Source organism: Vigna angularis, chromosome 2 (assembly GCF_016808095.1).
Source record: "Vigna angularis cultivar LongXiaoDou No.4 chromosome 2, ASM1680809v1, whole genome shotgun sequence".
Lineage (NCBI taxonomy): Eukaryota > Viridiplantae > Streptophyta > Magnoliopsida > Fabales > Fabaceae > Vigna > Vigna angularis.
Genome location: NC_068971.1, coordinates 52,516,867 through 52,533,964, shown reverse-complemented (window position 1 = coordinate 52,533,964; position 17,098 = coordinate 52,516,867). Strand labels below are relative to the sequence as shown.

At 35.2% G+C, this 17,098-nt stretch overlaps 3 protein-coding genes across 3 annotated transcripts; 2 read left to right on the top strand and 1 right to left on the bottom strand.

The window, feature by feature from the left end:
• Positions 1-9,477: 9,477 nt before the first annotated feature.
• On the top strand, positions 9,478-10,827 carry LOC128195384 (uncharacterized). The gene is made up of 4 exons (XM_052872666.1): positions 9,478-9,612; positions 9,758-9,874; positions 10,115-10,465; positions 10,577-10,827. The coding sequence occupies exons 1-4, from the start codon at positions 9,504-9,506 to the stop codon at positions 10,825-10,827; spliced, it is 828 nt and encodes a 275-aa protein (XP_052728626.1). The 5' UTR covers positions 9,478-9,503.
• Positions 10,828-12,599: 1,772 nt separating this feature from the next.
• On the bottom strand, positions 12,600-14,695 carry LOC108318993 (uncharacterized). Its single transcript, XM_017549988.2, has one exon. It carries the CDS (start codon positions 14,137-14,139, stop codon positions 12,940-12,942), a length of 1,200 nt encoding a protein of 399 aa, XP_017405477.1. The 5' UTR covers positions 14,140-14,695; the 3' UTR covers positions 12,600-12,939.
• A 109-nt stretch (positions 14,696-14,804) lies between these two features.
• On the top strand, positions 14,805-16,918 carry LOC108318995 (pentatricopeptide repeat-containing protein At4g14190, chloroplastic). The gene is made up of 2 exons (XM_017549990.2): positions 14,805-15,235; positions 15,638-16,918. The coding sequence occupies exons 1-2, from the start codon at positions 14,864-14,866 to the stop codon at positions 16,763-16,765; spliced, it is 1,500 nt and encodes a 499-aa protein (XP_017405479.1). The 5' UTR covers positions 14,805-14,863; the 3' UTR covers positions 16,766-16,918.
• The last annotated feature ends 180 nt before the right edge of the window (positions 16,919-17,098 follow it).

The window sequence follows — 17,098 nt, the reverse complement described above, 5'->3', positions numbered from 1 at the left end:
TACTTTAGTTAAAAATAAATATAAAATTAATAAGATTCTTTATTTTTTCTTTCAACAAAGAATAATGAAATTTTAAACGACATACGTCAACGAGTCAACTTAGAATATGTAATTTGATTAGAAATCAGTATTAATAAATTAATAAAACAGTTTGTAATTCCAAGTACCACTCTTATATAAAAACACGTATCTCATCGATTGTGTGATTCAGGGGGTAAGTTATTACTAACATTTCCTTTTTTTCTTCGATTTGTAAAATGATTAACAATAATGTTTAATAACGTTGTAAATATACTTTATATTAACTATTTAGTGACATATTAATATGTTATGAATGTTTTAAAAAAAAATGTGTAAGCCAGGCAAATTATTTCAAACATATGATTCTAGAGGAATTTATCTTATATTAGATCAAACTATCCAAAAATCTAAAATAACAAAAACTTATTCTCATAATACAATATGCTTTTAGGTTTATAAAACTAGTAAAAACTAATTATTAAATTACTTTGATTATTTCAGAGAATCCCATATGTTGTTATTGTATGATAAATTAGCTAGATTACATTATTGTTTATTTTGGTATAAAACAAATAGAATGAATCAAAATATAACTGCAGGTTGAATTGTTTTGGTATTGTTTATGCAATATCAATTAAATGTTAAGGTTATTTATTGAAAATACAATTCCAACATGGTAATATTATGCTTTTATTAATAATACCTTATTCTTCATTTATTTATTAATATTTTCATACATACAATTGAATATTAAATAATGTTTGCTAATTATACATTTGATGTAAAATTTTATAAATTAAATTATTCCATCACATATGGACACATTTTCATTTTATGTAAATAGAATATATATATATATATATATATATATATATATATATATATATATATATATATATATATATATATATATATATATATATATATATATATATATATATATATATATATATATATATATATATATATATATATATATATATATATGGGGTTTGGTAACGCGCGTACGCCTGTTTTTCAGTGGGTACATTTTAGGAATGTGTACCGGGTTTTAGTAGACAAAAATACCCTTATATATCATGGATTCTAAATTTTAAGGTTAAGGGTATTTTAATAATTTTCATTCTCAAAACTAAAAAAAGAAACCCCCAAACCCTTACTCACCTCTCTCATTCCTCTCAACCCTTTCTCTTTCATCTCTCTCACTCCAACCTTTTCTCTGTCATAATCCCTAGTGTAGCCCCAATTGAAAAAATCAGAAACTGTAACCCCACTTGAAAAAATCAGAAACACTTGCTGTTAAACAATTTGCCTTTGTAAAGAGTTGAGTCATTGACATATTCACCTTCAGGTAAAGGTTCATTCAAGATCTCTTCAATTTCATCATCTTCACTAACCTCTCTAATTTCATCATCTACATATGTTGAATCATCATCTCTAAAAAACCCTCTAGGCCAATTACCAATTCCTTTTGATGTTATTATGCTTGTGAAAATTAGATAAAATTATATACGACAAAAATTATAAAATGAAAACTCATTATAAAATCATTTCTTGTAAGAAATTGTTTAACAACTAGTGTTTCTAATTTTTTCCAGGCCAATTACCAATTCCTTTTATGTCATTATGCTTGTGAAAATTAGATAAAATTAGATATGACAAAAATTATAAAATGAAAACTCATTATAAAATCATTTTTTTGTAAGAAATTGTTTAACAGCGAGTATTTCTGATTTTTTCCAGGTCAGTTACCAATTCCTTTATACTTGTGAAAATCGGATAAAATTAGATAAGACAAAAATTATAAAATGAAAACTCATTATAAAATCATTTTTTGTAAGATTGTTTAACGACAAATGTTTCTGATTTTTTGAATTGGGGCTATACTAGGGATGATAGATAAAAGGTTGGAGTGAGAGAGATGAAAGAGAAAGGGTTGAGAGGAATGAGAGAGGTGAGTAAGGGTTTCGGGGTTTCTTTTTTTAGTTTTGAGAATGAAAATTATTAAAATATCCTTAACCTTAAAACTTAGAATCCATGATATATAAGGGTATTTTTGTCTATTAAAACTCGGTACACATTGCTAAAATGTACCAACTGAAAAACAGGCGTACGCGTTAGCAAACCCCTATATATATATATATATATATTTAATCATTACTACAAAAATAGTGTGTAACGTCATGCGTTCAATATTTAATCACTCAATAGTGAACGTTTAAAAATGATTTTAAATAAATGCAATTATTAATAGTTTATAATTGTAATTCGACATAAAAGGAAATAAAATGTCGAATGTCCAAATCTTAGTGAATTCAATAAAATTTTTACGGAGAGATTAAAAATTCTTTTCTCGATGATGTTTGACGACTATCACATGTATTCTTTATTTCATTTGATGCAAATGCATGTTAATTAACTACTTTATGTAGGTATGATTTTCGTTTGTTTTGACCGATTATTTTCGTACTATTGTCTTTCATAAGTACATTCTTCTTTCTTTGTCACTGGTGACGACATTTATTCCGATGAACCTACCTTTTGAAGGTTAGTTTTTGTTTTCGTTGTGAAAAAATTATTTGTTGAACTTGTTTGTTGTTTTTTGTTCAACCTGTTTGTTGTTGTTTGGTTGAACTTGTTTGTTGTTGTTATTTGATTGAACTTGTTTTTTGTTCGTTATTATTCTTTGTTGTTGTTATTACACTACATGTGTATTGTTTTTGCTTTATAAAATACCAAAAACTGAAATTTGTTGTTTTTCTCCATTTCAGATCTCGTAAAGATCTAAAAAAGGATCACAATTAATTAAAAAAAATTGATTAACGTGGTATATTGACAAAATTCAACGTTAATTTAACGTCTTCTTCTAATATAAATTCGTTCATGAATTAGTTGTTAAAAGCCCAAAATATTCGACGTTGTACGCGATTTTTTTTACTAGTGAACACGGTTTAGTTTTGTATATGATACTGGATGATTTTATACCATTATATTACAAAGACTATTTGTCAGAACCATTAAAAACGCACCCAAAACCCCTCTGAACGGACGCCAGGTGTCAAGCAACGAGGATTTGGAAATCAGATAGTGGAAGGCAGGTGTCAGCAGATGAGCGGACGTTCGTTTTGACGTGGGAAGCAAAACTGATTTTTTCTGAAACCCCGTCCCACTCTCTCTGCATGTACCTTCTTCTCCAAAACTCTGACCTTTCATTTCTTCTTCTTCTCTCTAAAAAGCTCTCCTTTCTCTCTACCGAAACTCACCATTTCTCTACTCCGATTTTCGTTCAGGCACCGTAGAAGTGTTTCCGGCGTCCTAAGCTTCATTCTGAACCGAACAGTTTCGAGTTCTGATCTAGTAAGTCTTTTTCCCTTTAGTCGTTCGTTCCCTGGCACATGCAAACCAACTCCTGGTTGCATGAGTTCATAATATCCTTTTGAACCAATTTGTCTGTCGTTTGTTTTGGTTTGAAAAGTTGATTGAACGTTGAGGGTAGAAGAACTCTAGTCAGACAAACCGCATCCTATATCTTGTATGCTCATTCACGTTAGAGGTAAGGAAAACTTATCTAATTTAATTGTATGTTCGTTTGCACGTTCGTTGATAATGAATGCATGTTGCTGAGTGGTTGAATGTATATAAAGTATGAATACTAATATGATTGTTTATGTGGAATATGATTTATTAATATGATATGGATTGTACGAAGTATGCAAATTGATTATGATATGAATTTTATAAAGTTATGAAATTATGTATTGAGAAATGAGTTGAAGATAAATGAGTTCTGGATATGAATTTCCCTATGATAGTGTACGTTCGTCATTGAACGGTCCTTGACCGTTCGATGTTTCTATTAAATTTGTTTGAAATTGAATTCTTTTATTTGGAGAGAATTCTAGTTGAGGACGAGTGTGACACCCGGGCACGGAGACGAGGGCGGGGAGTGACGCCGGTGCAAGAAGCATGGTGCAGGGGGCACAGACAAGGAGCGGCTCCTGGCAGCTTCGGGTGGAAGGGGTACATGGACGAATCGAACATACACCGGAATGAGAGGGATCTGGAGACTGTATAGGTATGGGACTATACGGTTGAAGGATAACTTAAAGGGATTGATTTGGCTACTCATATCACCAAAATGCATTTGCTTTTCGGTAGCCTGACTCATAAGAACTCCATAGTTAAGCGTGCTTAGCTTGGAGTAATTCTGGGATGGGTGACCTTCTGGGAAGTTTTCCCGGAAAGTGTGCGAGTGAGGACAAAGCACACTGGAAAGCCTGGTGGTGATCTGTGGGGGCAGTCGATGGTCCCTGTGAGTTGCCGGGGCGTTACAACGAGCGTCTTCTTGTGATAGTACTGTGCTTGAGCGTTCGGCCAAGCGTAGTTGCATCTGAGTATTCGGTGATGAACCTAAATGTTGTAAATATATGTATTTGTATATCTTGGTTATTCTTAAACCCCACTCAAATAGTATCTGATTATATTTATCAAGCCCATTTTCTATAAGCTTAATAACGCTTGGTCTTACATTAAGTGTTCGTTCTAGGCAAGTGTTTGGTCTCACACCAAATGCTCGTATAGAGTAGTGCTCGGTCTTACACCAAGCGTTCGTACTCGTTTCTTTTATAATCTATCTTTACGAAAATAACCTTCGTCCAACTTCAATAAGAACTTTCTTCTCTACCGTGTTCAGTCATTGACTGACATTCAGATTTCTTGATGAAAATTCAAATAAACTAAGTATTTATCAGCGTTCGGTTTCTTTGTGTGATTTCCTTTAAGTATTATTATTGGAATGTCTTGAAGTGTCTGTACTGATTGATTCCGGCCTAGAGTCGTAGCACGTGGCGTGGTCCTTTCAGCGTTCGGTTGGAGCTATCAATAGTCAATTCATCCAATTAGTTCACTTTGTAATTAACGTTCGCTCCATTCGTTTCTTGTTATATCTATTACACTAGGTTTCTCTCTCAAACCGACAGTAACCCTCTCATCTTATTCTATTCTGTAACTGGAGACCTCTCCGTCTCGTTCCAAGTGTCCGTCCTCGTTCTGAGTGAGGATTGAACGTTCGGTATCTGATGTCCTTCATAATCTTTGAAACAAAGAGAAAATTGAAATGATTGGTAATAAAAGAAAAATTTGAGATGATTGATAATGAAAGATGAAATTGAGAATATGATGATATGTATGAAATATGTTGGATTATGAACGAGCGTTCCGGGGAGGAACGACTCATGAATGAATGTTGGAATTTGTAAAGTATGAATGTGGTAATGCTAAGCTGTCGGTTCATCCTGATTTTCGTGAGTACTCGTCCTCACGTAGAGGAGGGTAGGTCATGTGTGGGAACGGCAGGATGTCCTAGTCCTTAGGGGTACTTTGGACAGATAGGACTAACCTCGGGTGGCAGCTGATGAGAGTATTCCAGTTACTACATCACTCGGGTGCACGAACGTCGTAGCTACACAGATTTCATACAGTAGGCCTTGATTGAAACGTATGTTGAAATGTATTTGACGTGTTTGAATATGAGAAATGTATGTTTATACTTGAATTAAATTACATAAGCTTACCCTATGTTTTCTGTGTTGTCTGGTTTTGTACGTCCGTCCTTGTCGTTGTAATGATCATCCGTGTGGATTTGAGCAGAAGGAGACGAGCTGCTGGAAGAGGCGTTGGAAGAAAAAAATTTGGTAGAAGTAGAAGTAAAGACCGAACAATAGGACGTTCGGTCAGTAGTGTAGTTTGAGTGTAAGGTGGTCACCTTTCCTTTTGAGTTTATTTGACCGCTCGGTAGATCCTTTTGTAAACCGTTCGGTCATGTTTGCTTATTCTGTACAGTGTAGTTGTACTCTTTCTGTAAGGCCGTTCGGCCATAAGGGTACGTTTTCTTAGTGTAAGACTGAACTGAAATATTATTAAATATAATTATTCTATTATATAGTTTATTACTTTATTTTTTGGATGTTACACTATTTAGTATACCCATTTTTTTCTTATTTTATTTTTAAATAATAAGTTTTTTTTAAATTAAATTAAAATATTTTTTTCCAATTTGATTGTTTTTTAATTTAATTATCTTTTAAACTAAAATAACTATCCATAATAAGTGAACATTTTTGTAAAAAAAGTAGAATAAAAAATAAAAGACGAAGATTAACAATATATTTGATCAACTTGACACTTCAAACTTGTATTGTGATATTTATAAGCTTACAAAGAGTCACACAACTTGTGAGACCCTGGATAATTAGCAAAGCTAATTCTGACACCACACCAATTACGCACGCCACGTCACACACCAGTGCATTAAAAACGCACCAAACTCTGCATGCACATACGCCACTTGTCACGTTGGAAGCGTCCGTTTCAGAGTGGGGAATGCAGGTGTCAGTTTGGGAAACGTTCGTTCAAACGAACGTGAGTTAACAAAAATCAGATTTTTCGAAAACTCTTTCTCTCACCTGCACCATTCATCTTCTTCCTCAGAACTCACCCTTTCAACTTCTCCAACTTCTCTCTAAAACCAGTAAACTTCTCTCTACTGCAACTCCTCATTTTCTTCTCCGATTTCAATTTCAGAACCATAGGAACGTTTCTGGAGGCACGAACGTTAGTTTGGACCGAACAAAATTTGATTTTTAAGCTGGTAAGTTCCTTTCTCTAGAAGTCCGTCCATTAGGGTTTTGTTCGAAATCATACTCTCGGTTCATGCATGAACTGTATCTGAGAATTTTCTGGTTTTGGTGTTTAGATCAAGTAAGAGTGTTGAGTGAAACTGAGGGTAGAAAGCTGTAAGAGACGAACCCAACTTTTGCATTAGGGCGCACACTGCTATCCAGGTAAGGGAAGCTTATGTGTTTAATTTATACTGTATGATTATATGATCGGATGTGCAAGTATGAACTGTATGATGTTTGAGCTGTATGGACGACCACTGTTATGGAATCTGGTTTCTGGTTTTGATTGATCTGCATGTTGGTTTGATACGTATGAAAAATGGATGTTTTGTTGTGTGAAGGAAATCTGAATGTTGATGTTGAATATGAAGTTACTGGAATGAATGTTATAAAGTTTATACATTGAAAATCATATGAGTTATACAGTATAAGTTTAAATGTTGAAATCTGGAAAATTTTCAAAGGTTGAAAAATCTGAAAGTTTATTCATCCCCTTTGATAAAAGACGCTCGTCACTGTACGGTCTTAAACCGTTCGATTTCCCCTTAAAATAACTTAGAATGGGATTCCTTCATTTGGAAAGAATTCTGCTCGTGAACGAGCGTCCCCATTTGAATGTTTGAGCGTTCGGCCTTATGTCGAGCGTTCGCCTTTGATAGCGTTCGGCCTTATGTCGAGCGTTCGCCTTTGATAGCGTTCGGCCTTATGTCGAGCGTTCGTCTTTGATAGCGTTCGGCCTTATGTCGAGCGTTCGTCTTTGATAGCGTTCGGCATTATGTCGAGCGTTCGTCTTTGATAGCGTTCGGCCTTATGTCGAGCGTTCGTCTTTGATAGCGTTCGGCCTTATGTCGAGCGTTCGTCTTTGATAGCGTTCGGCCTTATGTCGAGCGTTCGTCTTTGATAGCGTTCGGCCTCATGTCGAACGTTCGTCCTTATTTTTAATTCCTTAACGAACGTAAATAACGTTCGTCCAAATATTTCAATATTTATTCTCTTACGTTCGTTCAAATACTGACATCAGTTCAGTATATACCAAATTTTACAAAGAAAATTTCTAAGTCTTATTGAGTATTCTTCTTATATCGAATCTGGTCCAAGGTAATTATTTTGAAAGCTTCTAGTACCAATACATTTCAAATTGAGTCAAGTGCATTTAACTGGTCAAACAGAGAGTCACGTCTGTCCATCCAGTACCATATTTGAACGTTCGTCCTACTTCTTCAAAGGACTGAACGTCCGTTCTTTTGTACTCTTAAAGTTAAAGATGAAATTGATTATGAATTATGATAAATTACAGTGCGAACGTTATACCAAGTGATTTTATGATTATGGAATTTGAACGAGCGTTCCAAGGAGGAACGACTCTGATATGGTTATATTGAATATGAGATTTGGTAAAGTATGACTGTGGATGAGTTAAGACTCGCTGTCCATCCTGATGTTCCGTGAATACTATCTTCATGTAGAGGAAGTATGTCATGTGTGGGAACGGCAGGAGGTCCTTAGTCCATAAGTTAACATGGGCGACGTAAGAACGGACTTACCTCGAGTGGCAGCTGTTTGGTGTATCCCAGTTACTACATCACTCGGGTGCAAGGACGCTTGTAACTACACAGATTCATACAGTCCGGACGGTCGGTCTAGTATTGTTATATTCATGTGTTGATTGATGTTATATGTATATGTGCTGAATGTGTGTTTGTTTGAATAGAAATGTTGAAGTATGAATTTAAATTACGTAAGCTTACCCTTGCATTTTTCCATTGTGTTGTCTGCTGTCTATGTACGTCCGTCTTGTCAAAATGCAATGATCATCCGTTGTGGGTGTGAGCAGATGGTGGTGCATCCCTTGAGCAAGTGCTGGAAGAAGAAAATTTGGAAGATGCAAATCTGGTTGAGGTAGAAGTCAAGGCCGAGCCTTAGAGCGCTCGTTGGATCAGTGTTGTAAATGGTAGAATAGTTGGACGTGCGGTTAAATGTTTTGTAAAGTCGTTCGTCCTGTTTATCGCTGAATTCTATAATTTAGCGTACGTTCTTCTGTACTGACGCCGTTCGGCTTCTTTTAATCCTGTGTTAATCCAAAGACTGTTTATGTTACTGTTAATCGTAATTAATCCTGATTTATGGTAATTACGATATTTTGGGATGTTACACAACTCATTTTCCTTTAATTTCAAATAAAAGTGTTTTTCCTTTTTAAGATTATTTACTCTGATGAATGAGTCCATTTAAATTTAAATTTTTCTGTAATTCAATGTTGTTTGTAACATTTATCTCAAATGATTTATAACTTGCTATTTGTAACTTAAAAGGGGTTCGGGATGCTCTAAGACTCAAACACAATTAACTGGAGAGGGGGTAATACGTTGATTTCACTAAAGGCAACAAAACATTCATATTACAATATAAAATAATAATATTTTCAATTATCTATTTATTTTATTTTTAATTATTTTTTTAATATATATTATTATATTATTAAACAGTATTGTCAAGTGAGAGTGAATTTTTTAGGAGTGTCAAAGTATTATTTTCCATAAAAAAATGTGAAAACTACTATTTTATAGAGATATATTTAAAAAATTTAAAACAACGTGATGGAATGATTATATTTTATTTACTCTATATTGTAGAGACAGTCGTCATCAGGATTTTGCAACTGTAAAACTGCTAAAAGCAGAAAAGTCGTTAGAGGTGTGGTGTGACAGTTGCTAAGAGAACAGAATAACTGTTGAGTGGAATGAGAAATGGTGATTTCATTTTTCATAATCTTTATATATTGGTTAGTTCTTCTGTAAAAAAATGGTATATCTGTTATTTGTTGTTAATATTTTTCTTCTTCTCTGGCTCATCGTCTTCCTACTCGAGATGAATAACCAAGATCAGGGACGAACTCAAACACGCACTCCAGGTGCTTTTTCTTTAAAGTTTAAACGAGTATCTCTTCCCTTTTATGCATGTACAGTCATTCTTTTAACCAGTTTTGTTGGTTTCTAGACTTTCTTGTTTCTTTTTGGTTGAAAAGTCTCTCTCTTTCTTGGGTTTCTTGGAACCAGGTCTCAAGGGTGATGATCATGGAGTTCATGCATGTCACAACGGCAGCTGTGGAGCCGTTGAAGGTTTCAACCCTTCAGACAAGGAACACCTTTCTGATAATGATCCCCACTCAAAAGGTAACAAATCTCCTATTTTTTAAAACATAAACACATATCAGTGGATTTATACTCCAGAACTTTATTTGTAATTGTCAAGAATGCTCCTATTGAAAAACAAGTGTGCATTATATCCTAGAGAAATTAAAAAATAAGTTTTGGATCATTCTTTAAATCCACTGGTACGTGTTTATGTTTTCTTTCTGCTTAAGATTTGTTCTTATCTATTCTATCCAGTTCTTGTAACATGTTTCAAAGCAGATGTAAAAGTAACAGACGATGACCAAATGCAAGATCCTAGTATTTTGCAAGGAGAAAGGGTTTGGGAAGGAAACATGCTGGAGTTGCAAGCAGAAAAGCCAGACTCTCATGTGGAGACACTGCATAAATCTACAAATGATGTTCAAGTAGAGTCTACACAGTTTCCTACGTCTGATGATGATAACACGTCACAGGAAATTGAAGAAGGATATGTTCACGTTGAAATTACTGCTTCGCTTGAGAATTTGTTTGGAAATAGTGATGTATTACCTCTTTCATCTGTAACTCACACTTGCAACGATAATGGTATCAATGGTGGAAGTTTGGACGGAAACCAGGGCTCTAATTCAGGTATACACATTCATTATTTTATAGCAGAATACAGACATGCACCCTTTTTGTTTTTTGTTTTATCAGCAACACACATGCATCATAACAATTATCTTCATCCAATTTGATTAGGGACAATAGATGTTATAGAAATATTAGCTGAGATGACAGACAGCGGCGGTATCATACTGCACTCACCTGTACAGAGTTTTATACCGATGGAAAATGCCAATAGAAATAATGAGCCTGAGTTATCTGCAAATGAAGCTGTGAGAGTAGAAGGTCGAAATTCTCCTGCTGATACCGACTCACAAAATGACACAGTGAGGAGAAGATTCAATTGGTTATCATGTCTATGTTGTTGCTTCTGTGGAGATCGGTAGCTGTGTTGGTCTCCAATTTCACTCTGAATTTTGACATCGATATACTGTTTGCAATTTTTCAATTGTTCTTTGGTCACTCTTTTGTGGATTTCTGTGGCTGTATATCTTGAGGATCTTTGGTTATTACTTTACATGTCAATCTTCTGTTTCATTTTGAACAAATTTAGCAACTAAGTATACATTTCATGTCATGCTACTGATTTTGTACTATCTTACATTTCAAGGAAAATGGGGTTATACTTCAAAAACTACTTTTTCACCCACTTTGTTCATTTTAAAAGAACGAAATATATAGAAATTACAATACTAAAAAAAGGAGTAGACTTGCTAGTCAGTTTTTTTAATGGTTCAACGATAAAGAAAATGACAATTTTTAACAAGTTGTTAAAAGAATAAGTTACGTATGATATGACTACCCCTATTGACATCAACAATAAAGGGAAAAGATGCATCCAATCAATCAACACGAGTAGGAAAACAAAAACAGCCAAGCAATTACAGAACCTGTATTCTAAGGTTTTCCAGAATTAAAACTAGTTAGCATCCCCTTCCAACACCAAATTCAACCTTAACCACTAGACTACAAGTTTCTCATTTCCATTCAATTAAGATCTCCATTTCATCTTTTTAATCATACTAGAACACTTCACTGCACTAGGCAAATTTTCCAGAATTTATATTCTATGATAAAACTAATTTTAACACTTAGACATTCAATTTCACTAATTAATGAACACTAAATACAGCCACTGCACTCACAGAAAGCAGAGAAATAAATCTCAAAATTTTACAAGCCATTCACTTCCAGGGTATATCACCAATACTATGAAGCATCCGAATCATACAATAATCACCAACAATCATCGCTTATTGTAGATGTGAATAGAAAACGCGTAATACATACCATTTCCAGTAAGAGTTGAAATTATCATATGGTCAGAATATGGCAATGAACTAAACAAAACTCAAAGAACTCGAGGAAGTGAAAGGTCAACATTCATAATAGAATATCCACTTCAATGACAACTAGCACATTAGGAGCAACAACACATCACAATAGTGCAGTCTGAGTACAATTCCTGTCGAGCATAGAACCAAACAATGCGAGGAATCCATTAACATTTCCATAAAGTATTCACATCATGAAACACTTAGAACAACCAGAGTTAAACATCAAAACTAAACGAGCTCACTCCCTTAAGCCCAAAAGAATTTCACAAACTTTGTTACCAGACTGTAACACCCCAAATTTCAGGGTGTCAAAGTTGTAATAAAGCGAATTTTTTTTTCAAAATTATTGTAGTGCGTATTCATAAAAACTTCAGTATTCAAAACAAGCAGAACTAAAACAAAGTCATAACAATTCCAAAATCATTGTCCCATTTACATAGTTCCGAAATTAATAAAAAAATAACAACGAAATAATGTAACCCAATTACATTGTTGTAAAAGTTTAACCATAAAAAAACTTTAACAATTCCAAGTCTTTTCTATCCTCTCGCGTCTCTCTGAAACATCTGCAACATCTTCTATTTATGCATAAACCATGATACGATCATTACAACAATCACAAACAACAACAAACAAATATGGAGTAAATTACCGTTCAAAGCAACCATAACAATACAATATATGAATAGCAATTAAACACCACATAATAACAAACATGCAACCCTATTCATATAGTTATTAACATTAAGATCACTAATCTCCTAAACGTCATCAACATTAATTCTTCGATCCTGATGTCATCACGAACATCCCCACACATAAATGAAAAAATAATATATTGCAAATTTAATATTTTAAAAATGGGTGCACCAGGCCACAATATTTTAATATTACATACAATAAAAAGTCCTTTTTCCTGATTTTAACTGCAAATAGCTGTTATTGAGTAGAACACCAAAGAAACATATCAAATAGACATCCATAACAAGGAACCAGAACTAATCAAACAATGCCAGCTGATAAAGACTATGAAGCAAACGAGACAACTAATAAATAGATACTACTTTCCTTTTCAAAGTTACCACAACCTTCATAACTTTCCAACATAGTGTTATCTCACATATTCAATGACCAAACTCGGTCAAGTAGAAGGTCAAGTGTTCACTTATGCACAGATAAATCGGATAATTTGCCCGACTGTCCCTCTGAGACATCATTGTCAGAATCTAATTCCCACCAAGAACCTCTGTCATCCTTATAGACATCGTCAACTTCATCAGAGGTATCTTCAATATTATCATCTTCAGATGTTTCAGCTACAATATCATCCACATCCACATCCAATTTATTTTTATCTGCATCAGGGTTATATGTCCACTCTAACCTCTTCAAAATATCACGATCCTTCCAGTTTTTCACAACCGAAGCAGCCTGTTTTTTAGCCTTCCCCATCAGAATTTCCTCCCAAGAAAAGGCAGTATCGGCAGTCCTCTTCAAGACACCATCATCAATATCCCCAACGACAACCGTCTTCAGACATCGCAGCCTTGCCTCCTTTATCACATCAACAAAATCAGAATCATCAGACACAAGAACCACACACTCAACCCGCCTATGATCCATGACATCCACAATGTGGCTTTGCAATGCTCGATCTGCAGCCTGCGGCTTATCCAACACAGTTTGAACCCAAAACCCAGCTCGTTTGAGCTCATCTGCCAAACCATACCCCACTTTGGGTGTGAGAATAGCACTTGCAGCCTTCTTATACTTTTCCATTTTCATAGAATACTTAGCCACCAACTTCACCCTCCTGTTCCCTCTAGCAGACTCAATCTGGTTTATCCTTTTCCCGTGCTCACGCTCATGCAGTTGCTTGAAATGGTTGACAAGCTTGTCATTAGTATGAAACTTTCTCCCACAAACCCGACAACGATAAGGTTCATTTGGCTTGATGACACCCTTGTTCTCTAAACGATACAACAGTTCCCTCTCTTTCCTTTTCTCCCGTACAGATTGAGGAACATGACTAAAAGTGTGGCTATTTGCATAAGCCACCATGTAACGAACAATCCCAAAGGAAGATGCAGCTATTCTCAGCTTATTGGCAACATCAAAAGGTGGGATTGCATTGGGTGGTTTATTGTCCAAGTCCCAGAAAAGCCCCACCCTGTTTGGCTTTTCGTTTGGATTCAATTTCTGATTTTTACCCCATTCTGATCCAGAATGATAATATCTCAAGCCACCGTATATATGCCAGCATGTAGCTTCTAGTGTGAAAAAGCAAATGCTACGAAATCTGGAGACTTTGAAAGGGTTATCTGTTCTTCTATAAGTCAAATAGCTTTTAAAAGTAACCATTGGGTCCAATCAAGTTTCAATGAAAGAGAAAGAGTAATGGAGATTGTAGATAAACCATCTTCTTACACCATTTTCAGAACCACGAATCGGAGCACCCAACCGGTCGAGCAGGAGAAGTAGAATGAGGGTGGGGGAAGGAAGGGGTCAAAAGGGGAGAGAGCAGCGAAGGTAACGGTGCAGTGAGGAGGTGCATGGTTGGGACATTTCGTCGAACAGTTACTCGGCGAAATAGAAGCGGAAAAAGAATCAACGTGGCGCGAATGTGGAGATTCTTCAAATTCAATCAAATGTGGACTGTGATAAACATTACCTAAATTTAAGTTTTGTGCACATTTACTAGCAGGAAACTGTGTGGAAACGTTGGAAGATGAGGAGGGAGAAAATGACGGAACTGCGTAATCCCCTGGCACCGGCGCCGGCGACACCAGTGGAGGCCTTGTGGGGTCTTCTCCCGGCCGCAGAAAGGCCTAGCTGATCGAGAATAATTTATTTCTTCCAATCAACTTTTGCAATCACTTTTACTTTCAGTATATTTCTTCCAATAATTTATTTTTGTTTGTTATATCTAACAGGTTTAAATATATAATTTTATTATTCTTTAATAACATTTTATATTTCAAAATATTAATATTTTTAATGTTTTAAATTAGGGGAGGGATGAAAGGGTTTAGTTTTTTATATAGAAAAAAGGAGGCAGGAGGGTTGAAAATTGAAATGAAGAAAAATGGTGAATGCTGTGACTCACAGTCAGAATCAGTGTGTGCTGTTGTTGAAGTTGAATCCCAATTGCAGAAGGAGCAAGAGCAGCGTCTTCCCAAAACCCTATGCCACATTCCCATCCCTCACCACTCAAATTTGCCACGCCTCTTTCCACCGATTACCTTTCGCTGACACAGTTTCAGACACAAAGCACAGAACTCTTCTGGTTGAGACTTACCATCACCATGACAGCCTCAGAGCCCTACTTGTAAAGCTTGAGAGGGAGGATTCCGACCCTATCAACATACTCGCCCAAGATGGAGATTGGTCCAAAGACCATTTTTGGGCTGCTGTCAGGTTCCTTAAACATGCCTCAAGGTTCGCCGAAATCCTTCAGGTAGGGACCCTAATGCCAATTTTTAATTTTTGTGACAAAGTTGATTTCTGTTCCAAATAAACCTTAAATTTAATTGTAGAGTATCAGCCTTTCTCTTAATGGGTTTTAAAGTAAAAGAAAAAAAACTACGTAAATAATCCCCAAGTTTTAGCATTGGAAAACCCTTCATTGGTCCCTGAACGGAAGTAAAATACGCTAACATGAGGAAAAAACTGATAGATATTGAATACTTTGATACTTATATAGCTTTGGTACTTTGGAAATTACTTAGAAAGGTTGAGTAACACTTCAGGACCAAATTTATGGTTTATTCCATTCGATCCTGTTTTATGACACTTTTTTTAGTATCATTTCTTCCCTTGTGAATTGAATCCTTACTTTCTCAGCACTTTGCATTAATAGGTGTTTGACATGTGGAAGAACATTGAGAAATCTCGGATTAGTGAGTTCAACTATAACAAGATAATAGGCTTGTTATGCGAAGATGAAACGATGGAAGAGGCGTTAGCTGCATTGCAAGAGATGAAAGTTCAAGGTATGAAGCCTTGTTTGGACACTTATAATCCAATAATTCATGGATTATCCAGAGCTGGTAAGTTCAGTGATGCTTTACGGTTTTTTGATGAGATGAAAGAATCTGGCTTAGAGCCAGATTCTGAAACCTATGATGGTTTGATTGGAGCCTATGGGAAATTTCAAATGTATGATGAGATGAGTGAGTGTGTGAAAAAGATGGAGTTGGATGGATGTCCTCCCGATCATATCACTTATAATATACTTATCCAGGAGTATGCTCGAGGTGGGCTACTCCAGAGAATGGAAAAGCTATACCAGAGAATGCTTTCAAAGAGAATGAAATTGCAATCTTATACTTTTGTTGCAATGCTAAAGGCTTACACCACATTTGGGATTGTTGAAAAGATGGAAAAATTTTACAGGAAAGTCTTGAATTCAAAAACATGTGTAGAGGATGATGTGATTAGAAAAATGGCTGAAGTTTATATCAAGAACTACATGTTTTCTCGACTGGAAGACCTGGCACTAGACTTATGTTCGGCATTTGGTGAGAGTGATCTTGTTTGGTGTCTCCGACTCCTTTCTTATGCATGTCTTTTGAGTAAAAAGGGAATGGATATAGTAGTTAAAGAAATGCTAGATTCCAAGATCAATTGGAGTGTTGCTGTTGCAAATATTATCATGTTGGCTTATGTGAAAATGAAAGATTTCAGGCGTTTGAGAATTTTACTGTCTCAACTGCCAATCTACCGGGTGCGGCCTGATATTGTCACTGTTGGAATTGTAATGGATGCCAGTAGAATTGGTTTTGATGGTAGAGGAGCTTTAGAATCATGGAGAAGAATGGGCTATCTGGACAGAGTAGTAGAATTGAATACAGATTCTCTGGTCATTACTGCGTTTGGGAAAGGTCATTTTCTTAAAAGCTGTGAAGAAGTGTACTCTTCTCTTCACCCTGAGGACAGAGAAAGGAAAAAATGGACTTACGATGATCTCATTGCTTTATTGTCATGAATCAAATATACTGGTAGAATGACTGTATGAAACCAAGATAGTTCGTTATTCCATCTTTGCTTTTATGAAGTAAAGAAAATGTAAAAAAATAGTGACTTCTCACTTCTGCTTGCTCTTTTCTTTTAAATTTAATTTAATGCATTTGCACTGTCAATATGAAATGCTTTTGCATAAATATTTAATAAGATTTGGCTATAACTAACTTTGTAACTTTGAGTTGTTATTGTCTATCTCATATTTACATTACACTCGATATTACCATAGCATGTATTCCATTGAATTATGTGAGTGAGATCCAAATACCTCCATGATCGTACTGTACTCTGAACTAGT